The sequence below is a fragment of the Gracilinanus agilis genome, chromosome 4 (genome assembly GCF_016433145.1).
Source record: "Gracilinanus agilis isolate LMUSP501 chromosome 4, AgileGrace, whole genome shotgun sequence".
Classification (NCBI taxonomy): Eukaryota; Metazoa; Chordata; class Mammalia; order Didelphimorphia; family Didelphidae; genus Gracilinanus; species Gracilinanus agilis.
Window position 1 is genome coordinate 218,989,722 of NC_058133.1, and position 15,763 is coordinate 219,005,484.

The window sequence follows — 15,763 nt, forward strand, 5'->3', positions numbered from 1 at the left end:
TGACTATTGGCTTCAAGGCAGAAGAATAGTAAGGTTAGGCAATGGGGGTCAAGTGACTTGCCCAGGGTCAAACAGCTGGGAAATGTCTGAGGTCAGATTTGAACCTAGGACCTCCTGTCTCCAGGCCTGACTCTCAATCCACTGAGCTACCCAGCTGCCCCCCGATTTAAGATTTTTTAAAAAGTAGTTTGGAGGTGAATATTGGGAGAACTTGGCCATTATGCTTCATCTGTTCCACCATATTGGCACCACCCCTGAGATTAAAGCTTTTTTCCAGAATTTCAGAAGTGTTTTTTAATAGTAAAAGTTCACACTTTTCATTGCCAAAGTCAAAGAGAAAATTACATTTAAGGGCTACATATATCTGAACTTCTTTATTCCTGCATTTGCAGTTTCTCATTCATTTATGGTCTGTTAGATTCTAATTAATTTGTACTCACATCATACTCTTATTATCATCTGTCTCCTCAAACTTTTGTTTAGCCTTTTATATTCCAACATCTCCTGCAACTGCTTACATTCTACTTCCTTAATCCAGTGTCCATCTGGTCCTTTTCTCAGAATGTAGATGTATACTCACATCACATAAGTGAAGTGTGTTTCATTTTTCGTAATAATGGAATAAAGTACATTTAATGAATTTACTTTTTTATTTCCATTCCACAGCTACTGAAACTGAAATTAAGTGGTTTACCCAAGGTAACAGGTAATCAGTGGCCCAACTCTGATTTGAGTCTAGGTTTCCTAATCAGTCTCCTAATTTTCACTAGATCCTGTGACTAATATATATTTTTTATATGTCACTTTAGTGCTTTTAATGCTTTTTAAAAAGTAGTTGTATGGTGTAAAATTACTTGAATTCTATCTTTTTTTTGTTTTCCTTTAGGAAATTACTGACATAGTTTTTAGAATTGAGCTGTATTTTCAAGCAGCTTTGCTTGGAATCATTGTGACTGCAATGCCACCCTACTTTGCCATGGAAAATGCAGAAAATCACAAGGTAATGTAAATACTATTTAAAAATGAATTGCATGTTCATATTGCTTACATACAACATATAAAAGTTATATTTATAAAAATAAATTTGGGAGTAACTTTGCATTGTAAAATTTCTTTGAACCAAAACTACATGACGTAAGTTTCCTTTTAATACTGAAGTATTTAGTACATTTTAAGTAAGGATTGTTCATATATAACTTCTCTTTTTTAAAAAAAAAGATTTAAATAGAATTTATTCCCAGGTATCTCATACCCTTCAGAGCTTCCTTACACCAGAGAAGGTATAACCCAACAAAAAGATATGGATATGTAAATTCCGTCTTTTGTGTTTCTGTTTATCGGTTCATTCTCTGAAGGTAGACATTTACAAGTTACTCTTCAAATATTAATTCTGTGACTGTTCATAATGTTTTCTTGATACTACTTGTTTCACTCTTCCTTATTTCATATACATCTTTCCAAGTTTTTAAAAAAATTAACTTGCTCATCATTTCATATAGCATAGTAGTATTCCATTACAATCATATTCCATAAGTGGTTAAGCCATTCTTCAATTGATGGATATTTGCTCAATTTCCAGTTTTTTGAAACCTCAAAGAAAGCTTGTTTAAATATTTTGGAACATACAAGTTTTTTTTCCCTCTATCTCAGACCTTCTTGGATGTAGACACAGCATAATAGAAATTGCTCTCCAAAATGTTTAGATCAGTTTACAGTTTTACCAAAAATATACTAATAACCTCATTTTCCCCATCTCCTCCTTCATTTGTCATTTTACCCTTTTATCATTTTATTCTCTGATAGTTGTGAGATATCTCAAAATTGTTTTGTTTTGCATTTATCTCATCAGTAATGATTTAGAGCATTTTTTCATATATTTATAATTAATTTTATTTTTTTATGCCCAAACTGTCTGTTCATATCTTTTGCCCATTTATCAATTGGAGGATGGCTTTTATTCTTCAAAATTTGACCAAGTTCTCTATATATTTTAGATACGAGGCTTCTATCTGAGAAATTTTCTACAAAAAATTTTTCCCCATTTTCTGCTTTCCTTCTAATCTTGACTATACTAGTTTTATTTGTACAGAACATTTTATATTTAATGCAATAAAATTATCAATTTTATTTTCACATAATGTTTTCTATCTCTTGTTTACTCATAAATTCCTCTCTTACTCATAAATCCAATAGGTAATATATTCCTCATTTTTATAATTTTGCTTATATCTCCCTTAAGTCTAGGATTTGTGTCCATTTGATTTTATCTAGTGAATGGTTTAAGATATTAGTCTATACCTAGTTTCTGCCAGACTACTTTACAACTGTCCCAGCAATTTTTACCAAATAGTGAGTTCTTGCCCCCCAAACTTGGATCTATACTTTTGTCAAATACAAGTTTACTTTAATCTTTTTCTAATGTTTGTTGTATGTTTGTTTTGTTCCACTGAACTACCATCCTATTTCTGAGCCAGTACCAGATGTTTTGATAATTATTGCTTTCTAACATAGTTTAAAATCTGGCACTAGTAGACCTTCTTCTTTTGTATTTTTTACTAATTCATTTGATATTCCTGATCTTTTGTTCTTTCAAATGAATTTTGTTATTATTTTTCTGGCTCAAAAATATTTTTTGGTAATTTAATTGGGGTGGCATTGAATAAGATTAGTTTAAATAAGACAGGCATTTTAATTATATTGGCTCTGCCCACTCACATACAATTAATATTTCTCCAATTATTTAAATCTGACTTAATTTTTATAAAAAAGTGTCTTAAGTCAAATTCTTCACTGATCTACCTTCCATACAGCTTCCAAAGTAACATTCCTAAAGCATAAGTCTGACTGTGCCACTTATTTACTTAGTATTCCAGTAGTTCCCTATTTCTTGTATGAATAAATCCATACTCTTCTGTTTGGCATTAAAAATCCTTTATAACCTGTATCCCTATTCCTTTCTAATCTTCAATATATTCCTTTTTGCTAGCTCTTTCCCTGCTACCTATAAACACATCCTTGTCTTTCTCATCCTCAAAAAACATTCCCTTGATCCTATCATCTTTACTTAATGTGCTATATCTTTTCTTCTCTGCTAAATTCTTTAAAATAGCTGTCTAAACCAGTAATGGGTAAATTACCGCTGGCAGGCCAGATGTGGCCCCCTGAAATGTTCTATCTAGCCCAGACATTATTCCTAATCTGACGAATACAATGAGTAGGATACAATACAATGAAACTTTGAAAGAGTTGCTTTTAGAAACAGACTGACAGATGAGCATTTCCTTTCCTTTGCCCCCCTCTTTAAAAAGTTTGCCCATCAAAGGTCTAAACATTTAACCTCCACTTCTCTTCTTAGTCTCTTCTAAAGCCATGTTAGTCTGGTTTCAAGTCTTTCCTTTCAACTGAAACTACTAAAACTGAGGCCTTAGTTACTTGTGGCCCTTAATTGCCAAAAATGTTGGCCTTTTCTCAATCCCATTTTTTAAAACTCTCTGTAATATTTGATACCATTACTCACTATTTTCTCTTGGATACTCCCTCCTCTTTAGGTTTTTCTGACACAGCCTTCTACTTCTCTCTCTACTTCCCTCACTGATACTTCTTAGTTTCATTTATTAGATTTACTTATCCTGCCTCCTCACTCTAGGTGTACCCTAAAGCTCTGTCATGGGCCCTCTGCTCTTTTTTCTCAAAACTATCTTTCAGTGATCTCATTAGTTCAAGGATCATTTCTCTATATATGAATCCCAGATCTACATGTATACACAAGTCTCTCTTCTGAACTCTTATTCCACATTCCTTCCATCTGCTTGACATTTTGAATAGAATTTGCGTCTCTCCTGAAATCCACTATTCATGAATTCCCTTATTAAATCTTTGGTCTTCCTGCCTCACATTTTTTCCCACTCCAGTCTTTTTTTCTTCACATTACTGTCAAGCTTATTTTCCTCATATGTAGGTTTCACTATGTCACATGATCCCTGATGTCTTCTTAATATGCTCTACTGGTTCTTTCTTACTTCTAGAATCAAATGGAAAGTCCTTCCTTTGGCATTTAAGATTCTTCACAACATGCTCTCTTCCTACCTTTCCAATGTACTCTTTTCTATACAACTCCCCTTACTTGTGCCTCTTGACATCTATTACCTTTTTTTCAAGACACAGTCAAAATAACACCTTTCACAGTACTTTCCAGTCTTCTTAGTCGCTTGAGCCTTTCTTTCTAAGATTACTTTTCCTTCTATCCTGTATCTATCATGTATGTACCTCTTTATTTACATGTGGTCTCCTCAATTAGTAAGGAAGCTCCTTTGGATTTTTTCCTTTATATCTTCAGGACTTAGGACAGTGACTGTACATATATTAGTAGGTACTTAATAACAGTTGATTGATTTAAATTGGCCCTTCCTACTTGATAATGGAATTAAGAATGGAATTTGACATCAAAGTCCTTCTGTTCATAAACTGTAGAGGTTAAATTTAGTAATTGCCAAAACCAAAGAACTCAATGACATTAGAGGTCTTATCTCTTAATTAAATGTTAATTAAGGGTAAGGAGATGAATCAAGATACCTCTGACATTAGTAATAGAGAGGGGCTAGAAGGTATTATAAGATCATGCCTGTCATATGTTTTAAAATTTCTCTTTTCTTCCTTTCCTTTTGTTTTTAGTAGTGTCAGCCTTGAAGGTAATAATCAAGGCTTGTTCTTTGTTTTGGGGGTGTGTGGATTGTTTAGAGTAGTTGTAGGAGATTACAGAGAGGGACATTTTCCCCCCATCTTTCTTATGCCTTTTTATAAAATACAATTCAATAAAATTAAATTATTTATGGAAATGAATATAGATAACCAATCAATCAATCTAAAAATATTTATGAAGAATTTATCATTTGCTAGACACTGCTAAATCATGTTATTTTTTTTGGCTTCATAATATCTTTTTATATATTTGAATGTATTTTGAAATTTTGACAGTTTACATAAAATAATGAAGGATCACATGAAATACTAAAAACTTTACAAGTTGGAAAGTTATATTCATTTTTCCTTATTGAACTTTCCTCTTGATTTTAAAAATAAAATATGGTGGTAATTAGTTTCTCATGGGTCCAAAGTTTATCCCTGCTCAAAACTTCCCTGGAATAGAAATGTTAGGTATTCAGATGTTTTTTAATGTTCAAAAACATTAACTTTTAGTTTGAGAAAACTGATGGTTTTGTTTGGTTTATTAATCCCTGAGAATCTCTAGGCCACTGCCCTGCTTTGACTACCAGCATCTATCTGGCCTCAAGAATTTTCCACATATTACGGTAGTTTCTAACTTTTACAACCACCCAGGCTCCTGGACAGAGATAGTTCTTTTTATTTTATTTTTTAATTTATTATTTTATTTTTCCATGGTAACATGATTCATGAATTTTCCTACCCATCTTCCCTCCCCACTCCTGGAGCTCACATGCAATTCCACTGGGTTATATTTGTATCATTGTTTAAAAACTATTTTCATATTATTCATATTTGCTATAGAGTGATCTTTTAAAGCCAAAACCCCAATCATATTCCCATTGAACCATGTGTTCTTTCTCTCAATGTGGATAGCATTTTTTCTCATAAGTCCCTCAGGATTATCTTAGATCATTACATTGCTACTAGTAGAAATGTCTGTTACATTTGATTGTGCCACAATATTTCAGTATCTGTGTACAGTGTTTTCCTGGTTCTGCTCATTTTGCTCCACCTCAGTTTGTGGAGGTTTTTCTAGTTCATAAGAATTCTTCCAGTTCATCATTCCTTTCAGCACAATAGTATACCATAAATTAACACTTGTTCAGCCATTCCCCAATCAAGGGACACCCCCTCATTTTCCAGTTTTTTGGCACTACAAGAAGGACAGCTATAAATATTTTTGTACAAACATTTTTCCTTATTATCTCTTTGGAGTACAACCCCAGCAGTGGTATGACTGGATTAAAGAGTAGGCATTCTTTTAAAGCCCTTTGGGCATAATTCCAAATTGGCTTCCAGAATGGTGTAATTCATAACTCCACCAGCAATGCATTAGTGTCCCAATTTTGCCATATCCCCTCCAACATTTATCATTTTCCTTTGCTGTCATATTGGCCAGTCTGTTAGGCAGGAGGTGGTACCTCAGAGTTGTTTTGATTTGCATTTCTCTAATCGGGAGGGATTTTGAACACTTTTTTATGTGATTATTGATAGTTTTTATTTTTTTCATCTGAGAGCTGCCTGTTCCTATCCCTTGACCATTTGTCAATTAGGAAATGGCTTGATTTTTTTTGTAAATTTGATTTAGTTCCTTATAAGGGAACTATTTGGGAAATGAAACCTTTGTCAGAGTTTTGCTATAAAAATGTTTTCCTTTATTGTTTTCCTTCTAATTTTGTTTGCCCCAAACCTTTTACATTCAATTTAATCAAAATCATTCATTTTACATTTTGTAATGTTCTCTCTCTCTTGTTTGGTCTTAAATTCCTTCCTTTCTCACAGATCTGACAGGTATACTATTCTATGTTTACCTAATTTATTTATGATTTCATTCTTTATATTTAAGTCATTTACCCATTTTGAATTTATCTTGGTATAGGGTGTGAGATGTTGATCTAAATCTGATTTTTCCCATACTGTTTATCAATTTTCCCAGCAGCTTTTTAGTCAAATAGTGATTTCTTGTCCCAAAAGCTGGGATCTTTGGGTTTATTGAATACTACCTTGCTGAGGTCATTCAGAGATCTGTGGACAGTTTTGTGACCTCGGTTTTTTTTTTTTTTATAAATTGTTTTTTTTTAAACCCTTGTACTTCGGTGTATTGTCTTATAGATGGAAGATTGGTAAGGGTGGGCAATGGGGGTCAAGTGACTTGCCCAGGGTCACACAAGCTGGGAAGTGGCTGAGGCCGGGTTTGAACCTAGGACCTCCTGTCTCTAGGCCTGACTCTCACTCCACTGAGCTACCCAGCTGCCCCCGTGACCTCAACACCTTCAAAACTCCCTTCCTGAAGTTTGGCTATTTTGTGCATCCAGACTGTACACCCACTTGCTGTTTTCCCCAGACTGTCCTCCTATGAGAATCCTTTTCTTCCTTTTCTCTTGGGGCATCTCTTCCTGAAAAGTCAGAATGTTTCCTAAACTGCAATCACCTGCTTGATCTGAGTTTTTTTGTACATATAGACATGTATTTTTTGTGTAAATCATCCTCAAATTGATGGAAAATTTGTCATTTTAATTTTGGTCTAACATAGCTTCTTGAAGACCTATTATTAATTTAACATTTAATATTATTGATCTTATTTATTATAAGTTATTTTATTGTTCAATATTTAATAAGTTCTCGAAGACCTTTTGAAATTCTTGAAGATGATAAATATTAAGCCACTTGGTTGTACCCCTTTTATGATGGGGAAAAATTTTCCTCAATTTGGAGATGGAGAGGTGGGGTTGGAAAGAGATAAGCACATAATTTTGCATTTTTATGTCACGTTTAGATTATTTCAATAATTCACTTTTAAATATTCATACATCTCCATATATATTTGTGTGCATATATGTGTGTATAAAATTTTATGTCTGTTGGCTTTTTCCCCATATAGATCAAAGCTTATACCCAGCTGAAGATCTCGGGTCTTTTTCCATCTGCCTATTGGATTGGACAAGCTATAATTGATATTCCCTTGTTTTTTGTTGTTCTCATTTTGATGCTGGGAAGCTTATTTGCATTTCACTATGGGATTTATTTTTATGCTCTAAAGTTCCTTTCTGTGGTAAGTTAATGAGTTATATTTCAGTTTGTAATGGTATAATTTAAACAACACTTTTTTGGTATGTGGGTATTCTACCAACATAGATTATATAATCTTTACCTTCTCTTTTTCTCCCTCTTCTCCCCAACCACCATCTTAAAAATGAATTTCATTTAGCAGAGGTCATCTGCAGATAGCAAATACTCAGTCTGTGGTAAAGCTTAGTAAATCTTAGTAGACTTGTGTTCCTTTAAGAGCACAAGGTCATCAGTAGGTGAATGTTAGTAGAGGATTTACAAATTATTCTGTTTTAATAACCAAATCTATAAAATGTTCTAAACATTATCAGTTAGCGTAGTCATTAAGTGTGGAGTTGAAATTTTGGGGAGTTGAAATAATCATCACTCTAAATTTCTTGAGAGCAAGAAAGAGATATGTAAATCTATATGGTTCTTCTTATATAGTGCCTAGCACTATATGTAATTAGGTAATAATACATGCTTTTTAATAAATGATCATATTTAATAGTTCTATAAAATGATGATCTAGGATAGAATCATCTTTTTACATAATCACTATCTTATACATTATAATTATAGAAGCGGGTGGTTTGTTATGCTGTTTCTCATAATTTTTGAAATATATCTTATCTGCTACAAAGACTGTCCTTTCCTAATTATATGATTTGGATTTACACTAAAGTTTGAAAAGCTATAAAGTTTAGTGGAAAGTGTGCAGGACTTGGAGTCAGGAGGGAGCTAGGTTCATATCCAGCTCTAGTTCTGACTAGTCACATTAGCATGGGCAGATTCTTGCTCTAATCTCAATGCTCTCATTTGTAATGTATAGATACTAATACCTTATTGCCTTCTTTAGAGGAAGAGAAAGAGGATTGGACTAGATTTCATTGTTTGGGGAACTTTTAGATGAGGAAATTCTACCAGTGAAAGCCAGCACTTTCCCTACAGCATATAGCCTTAGAAAGTTTCCTAGAGTCCTAAGAGGTTAAGTGACTTGGCTGGCACATAAATAGGCTATGTCTGAGAAGAGTTTTGAATCTAGGTCTTCATGGCTCAAAGGCTGGGTCTCTATTCTGTCATGTTGCCTCTCTGTTGAGAGCTAACATACATACATACATACATACATACATACATACATACATACATATATAGTTATTTTCAAAACTTAAATGGCTATATGAGAGGCAGCATGGTGTATAGTGGGCAGAGGCCTGGTATCCTGGAAGACTAGAGTTCAAGTCTATGGTGTACTTATAGGCTTTGTGACCTTGGGCAAGTCATTTATTCTCTGTGTCCTAGAAGACTGTAAGTAGTCTTCTGCACTGCCTTGTGTAAAAGTGAAATTTGGGAAATGTATCAAACTACATTTCCCGTGGTCCAACGGGTTTCCGTTTCCGGTTTTTGGGCTTGGGAAGGCTTACGTCTTGACGCAGGGAAGGGTTTAAATCTCCTGGGTTAGGAGGAAGTGGCCTCTTTTGCCGGTAGGGGCTTGGCTAGGTGGTGGAGAGAGTAATGGAGGTGGCGGCAGTTTTGAATGCTTACAAGCGCGTGGTCTAATGATTTTATCTATCAGCATGGCTTTAATTAAAATACTAATTTATATATTTATACCAGCCTTTATCATTTTTAATACTTATACTTGGGAGAAGGGATTTCCTCATTGGGAACATGAAGTCATAGGTCCTATCCAAAACATGATGGCTTTACAAATGTCAGTTACAAATATCATGAAATTTTTTGTGGTGGAAGGAAGAATAATATAGCAAAAAGAGCAAAAAATGAAGAGTTTGTCTGTTGTGCAAAGAAGATAGACCTATGAAGGGAAGGCCGAAGGATTAAAGATAAATAACTATTTGACAGTTTTGTTTAAGGCTAGATTTTCACCCAGGGAAAACATTAAGCAATTTATTAAAACTCCTAATCAAATAAAATTCTAAGTTTTCATTAAGAAGGATGAATTTGATGTCAACAATTAATGTACCGATAGGCAAATAGCATATTTTGGAGGAAGAAATGAAAGTAATATTAAATTTAAGTGGTTTATTCAGTATCACAGATATGCATTGAAAAGACTTATTTTCTTTCTAAGATTACCTTTGACTATTTTGTTACTTGCTGATTTTGTGCTTTGTTTCCTGCCAACTTAACAATACATTATTAACAATACATCTATGCATTTAGTGTAGGAAAAAATACATTGTATTTGGATGCATATCATGCTTAGCTAATTGCCATTTAAGCCTCCATTTCTTTAATTGGAGAATAAGGGGAGTTGAACTAGATGACCTCCTAACTTTCTTTTAGCTCTAGATGCTATAATCCTTCATTAAGTGGATTAATTCACTTTTCTCCTAATTATCTAAGCTCATGAAGATGATAGAAAATGCATTTTCATATGGCCATAGAATATACTCTTGTATTTCATTTAAACATAGGTTTATTTTAGGAAGTTGTAATTCTCCAAAACAATGAGATTACACAATAAAGACCATTACTCAAATTCCTGCTCTGCAAGATGAAAATCTCAGATGGCTAGTCATTTTTTAACATAAAATTTGCTCTTCTTTTTTCCTTGCAGGTCTTTTGCCTTATTGGTTATGTACCATCTGCTATTCTTTTTACCTATGTTGCATCTTTCACCTTCAGAAAAGTTTTAAATACTAAAGAGTTTTGGTCATTTATCTATTCAGTGGTAAGTTGTATTTTGTTTTGATTTTTAAAAATCTGTAAAAAAATCTCAAATTTTTTCATGTCTCTAGTCTAGAAGTCATTTAAATGTACTAAAATCTGCACAGGTGTAAAATATGTGCTGTGGTGTCATTTCTTTTTGAGTCATTTGTCACATCTGTTCATCAGCACTATCAGGAATTTTATTAAGATTGGGAAGAAGGGGGTAGCTGGGTAGCTCAGTGGGTTGAGAGCCAGGCCTAGACACAGGAAGTCCTAGCGAATCTGGCTTAAGACACAACCTAGCTGTGTGACCCTGGGAAAATCATGAATGGGAAAAAATATAATTAATTGATTATAATTGAAATGTCTAAGGATGTTTCTATTTATTTTCTCAATTTTTTTAGACAGCCTTGGTTTCCATTGCAGTCACTGAAATAACTTTCTTTATGAGATACCACACAGTGACAGCTGTCCTTCATTATACGCTCTGCATAATCAATCCAATCTACCCACTCTTAGGATGCCTGATCAGTTTTATAAAGGTAAGTTTATTATCTATCAATATATAGACATTTAATGAAAACTTTAAAAGTCTTTGAAATCTGATATTTTCTCATTAATATTAAGGGATCTTTCTTTCCTTTGGATAGACATTAGTTAATAAATGCTGTGAGATTTTCACAAGTTCCCCCTTAGAATGAAAGTTTTTTAATGAGAAGGAACATATTTTTCATGTTTTGTCATGCTTAGCACATTGTAGGTAAGTAAAAGATATGTTTAATATCAAGTCAGGGGTAAATATTATAATATCAAGTTAGAGTGGGAGAAAATAAAGTATAAAGGGTTTTTTTAAATTTATTTTTTTAAATTTTTTTAAACCTTTAACTTCTGTGTATTCGCTCCTTGGTGGAAGAGTGGTAAGGGTGGGCAATGGAGGTCAAGTGACCTGCCCAGGGTCACACAGCTGGGAAGTGTCTGAGGCTGGATTTGTACCTAGGACCTCTCATCTCTAGGCCAGACTCTCAATCTACTGAGCTATCCAGCTGCCCTCATAAAGGATTTTTATAGAGAAAAATTTATTAATAAAGAATGAATGTCTAAAAAGATAGAGGTAACATGAAGATAATGGATTCTGTCTTAGCAGGACCAGTGATTATATATTAATCACATTAGTAGTTCTACCACTAATTAGTACCTTCCCTGTCTTTAATTGACAAAAATATTTTTTGAAGCAGGGCATGTATTCAGATCATCCCAAAAGGAAGACTTTACTGAAATACGATGGGAAATCACATACATGTATAGGTGAAACCATTAGAGGCAAGCTCATGCTAGAAAAGGAATTTTTATCATTGAAAGAAGTTTTTCAATAATTTTTATCATATTTTCATATGAAATACATGTGTAACCATTTAATTTTTTATGTTAGATTTCATGGAAGAATGTTAAAAAAAATGAAAGCACTTATAATCCATGGGATAGGCTTCTAATAGCTGTTTTATCGGTAAGAATTCATTCAGTTTTTCATAGTTTTATGTCATTTTGAGCCAAGTTTTGATGTATAACTGTCTTTTAAAGTATTATTTTCTTTTTTATTTCTAAATAAATTATGAGTCTATGAATTATGACAGCTTGATAGCTAAGCTATTTGGAAGTATTGATGATGATACTTGGATATGATACTTTTGATTTTCCACACATTTCACTAAAGCAAAATATTTTGTGTTAAATCTCTGTTCTCAAAAAAAAATCCAAGAGTGCTCAGAAAAAGATAATGTAGGATCTTAATACCAATTGCTTGTTTACTATTGTCATTTCACTATCATTATTCTTTTTACTCTAACTTCTGATTACTTATAGACTAAAAGAAGACTATTTAGTTTTACTTTAGTTATAGTGAATTATTTATTTACTTATTATATATACAATTATTTATGTGTAAAATAATGTTTTCCCACTATGCACTAATGCAATTTGTAAATTATTTAGTTCATTTTTGAATTAATGAATTAATCATTAATTTTATTAATTAGTTAATGAATTAAATAATTAATGAATTAATCATCATGAATTAATGTTGCTTCAGTTTTCTAATCATATGAGAATACGAAAGTTTCATGTGAAGAGTTCATTGACTTGAGAAAGAACCGGACTTATTTGGATTTTATTTTGCTGTCCAAATGAAAATGTTAAACAATTTCATTCTGAATTATTAGAATTTGTTTGTTTGTTTTAGCCTTATTTGCAGTGTGTGCTATGGATTTTCTTGTTGCAATATTTTGAGAAGAAATATGGAGGCAGAACAATAAGAAAAGACCCGTTTTTCAGGTTAGTTCAAGTTTAAAGGAAGGAATTATGTGGAAATTACTGGTTCTAACTTGAAAATTTGAATTTCTTATTAGATTAATGTCTTGATATTTCATGTTGTTCTTTTGTATACATGTAGAACCTTTTCAACTAAAGTCAAAAATAAAAAGTTTCTGGAAGTGCCAAGCAGTGAAGATGAAGATGATGACGTTAAAGCTGAAAGACTAAAAGTTAAAGAGATGATGACTTGCCAAAGCTGTGAAGAGGTAAACCTTGTCCTTCTAAGTTATATTGGTTAGAGAAGTGATCATTTCTCTTGACAATGAGGTTGCTATGCTCTAGTTGGAGTCTAACCAGTGTTACATTAGAAAGATACCCACAATTCAGCCCTGGTTTATTTATTTATGTGTTTTATGTTTCAGATAAATAACTCTCTCAGCCTTAATGTCCTCATCTACAGTAATACTTAAATGGCTTACCTCAAAAGATTTTTAGGAAAGTATTTTGTAAACTTCAAAAGGTTAGAAATAATAGCTGCTATAATCATAAAAACAGCTGTTTATGGTGGTCAAAGATACTGAAATGGTTTGTCATTTCCTTCTTTAGCTCATTTTACAGATGAGGAAATGGAGGCAAACAGGGTGAAGTAACTTTCCCAGGGTCACACAGCTAGTAAGTGTCTGAAACTAGATTTGAATTCAGGTCTTCTTTACTCTTGCCTCAGCACTCTATCCATTGTACTACGTAGCTGCCCATAGCCCCCACTGTCACCATCAGAAAGAGCAATGCTTATGTAAAGGGGCCTTCCAAGCCATCCCTGTCCCAACAACAACACCAAGCATTGACCAACAGTGATAAGCAGGCAAGAACAAAAGACCCAGAATTAGCAGTACTCTTTCTTACTTCCACTCACATTAATCTCCACCTTCAGTTCACTACCTGCATGACTTCTATAGCCATCATCCAAGAGTGCAACCCTTAAAGAGATTCAGCTGCCTGTCAGCTGTCTCTATGGTATTTCAGTTCCTTTCTCCTCAGCAGCTCTTGAAGATTCAGAAAGCAAAGTTCTTTGCATCAGATACTTATAGCCATCAAATTATTCAGTATGAGAAATAGATAGGAGTTTTATCAGTAAAAATTATATTAAAGAATATACCTTGCCAACACCCTAAGAACCACTAAGCTTTTTTATCTGTCTTGCAGCTGAAACCACTTATATGTATTGATTCCTCCCCTAATAGAAGGGGAGCTCCTTAAGAGCTGTCTAGCTTTTCTTTTTATATCTCAAGCTCTTAGTACAGTGTTTTGTACATTGTAAGCACTTAAGTGGTTTTTCACTGATTTGTTCAAAAGAAAAAGATAGAATGCATTCTATCAGAACTTCTTGATTCCCTGAATTAGTCATTGAAAGTAAAAGTTAAATAAAAAAATTAAGTCACTACAAAAACAGCATAAAGAACAAAAATAATTCAATACCAACCAAAAACTTTAATACAGAGGCTTGAGAAGCAAGAAAATGATAGAAAAGAACTCATGAAGTGGGGTATGGATAATTTCTGATTTTTCTAGTCATAAGAAGTTGAACATTAAAAAATTTATACAAGATCAAATGAAAACAGAAAACTTACACCTATAACATAATGAATGGCTACTAATGACAGAGGGAGATGTTTAAAGTTGTAGGTTTTCTCCAAAACAAAAAGCTTATAGGAATATATGAAATAGATGAAAAGGGAGAACTCACCTCTAATGAAGAGGAAATCAAGGCAATCATTAAAAACTATTTTGCTCAATTATATGGCAATAAATATAGCAATCTAGGTGAGATGGATGAATATTTACAAAATATAAATTGCCTAGATTAACAGTAGAAGAAATAGTATACTTAAATAATCCCATATCAGAAAAAGAAATTGAACAATCCATCAAAGAACTCCCTAAAAAAATCCCCAGGACTAGATGGATTCAAAAGTGAATTCTGTCAAACCTTCAAAGAACAACTAATTCCAATACTATATAAACTATTTGACATAATAAGCAAAGAAGGAGTTCTACCAAACTCCTTTTATGATACAAATATGGTACTGATCCCAAAAACAGGTAGATCAAAAACAGAGAAAGAAAACTACAAACCAATCTCCTTAATGAACATAGATGCAAAAATCTTAAACAAAATATTAGCAAAAAGACTCCAGCAAGTGATCATGAGGGCTATTCATTATGATCAGGTGGGATTTATACCAGGAATGCAAGGATGGTTCAATATTGGCTGAAACATTTCACAGTAGTACATGAATCACTAGCAAAGCCCTGTACTAGCTTCTTCTCAGACTCTTGGATCTCCCTTTTCTGAATAGAAAGCATCACATTTCTGCTGTCAAAAGATGGGAATACTTAATGGCCTTTCCAAATATATTTATGTGTCTATAGGCCTTATACAATGCATTTATAACTTATATCACCAAAAAAATAAACATTTACCAAATAACAATTTTGGCCAAAGCAGAAAAAAGAGTGTACAAAAACATCCAAGACTTTTAAAGAAAAATTATTTTTATTGATTCTTAAAATATAGAATAAGATGTTTCAAAGTACCATCAAATTGATCTGTTATTGCAAAATCTTTACTCTGTTCCATGCTTATGGTTAATTCATGTCATATAAATATATAGAACAGACGCAAGTAAATATATATTAAGCACACTAGAGCATTTTATATTCTCAAACAAGTACTTTCTCTTTTTTTTTTTGGAGTTGAGAAGTATTGGATTTTTAAAATTAGCTTAATCCCAATATTATACAAACTATTTAACATAATAAGCAAAGAAGGAGTTCTACCAAATTCCTTTTATGACACAAATATGGTACTGATCCCAAAGACAGATAGATCAAAAACAGAAAAAGAAAACTATAGACCAATCTCCTTAATGAACATAGATGCAAAAATCTTAAATAGAATACTAGCAAAAAGACTCCAGCAAGTGATCAGGAGGGTTATTCATTATGATCA

The 15,763-nt window shown here is 33.0% G+C and overlaps 1 protein-coding gene across 1 annotated transcript in view; it reads left to right on the top strand.

Annotated features, from left to right (window-relative positions):
• The window catches only part of ABCA5 (ATP binding cassette subfamily A member 5), a 172,899-nt gene that overhangs the window by 126,508 nt on the left and 30,628 nt on the right, over positions 1 to 15,763 (top strand). Inside the window, exons 23-29 of the mRNA XM_044672184.1 lie at positions 887 to 1,000; positions 7,607 to 7,777; positions 10,355 to 10,468; positions 10,851 to 10,988; positions 11,876 to 11,950; positions 12,683 to 12,774; positions 12,893 to 13,019. Of these exons, the coding sequence (XP_044528119.1) occupies positions 887 to 1,000; positions 7,607 to 7,777; positions 10,355 to 10,468; positions 10,851 to 10,988; positions 11,876 to 11,950; positions 12,683 to 12,774; positions 12,893 to 13,019 (831 nt within the window). The remainder of the gene's footprint in view (positions 1 to 886; positions 1,001 to 7,606; positions 7,778 to 10,354; positions 10,469 to 10,850; positions 10,989 to 11,875; positions 11,951 to 12,682; positions 12,775 to 12,892; positions 13,020 to 15,763) is intronic.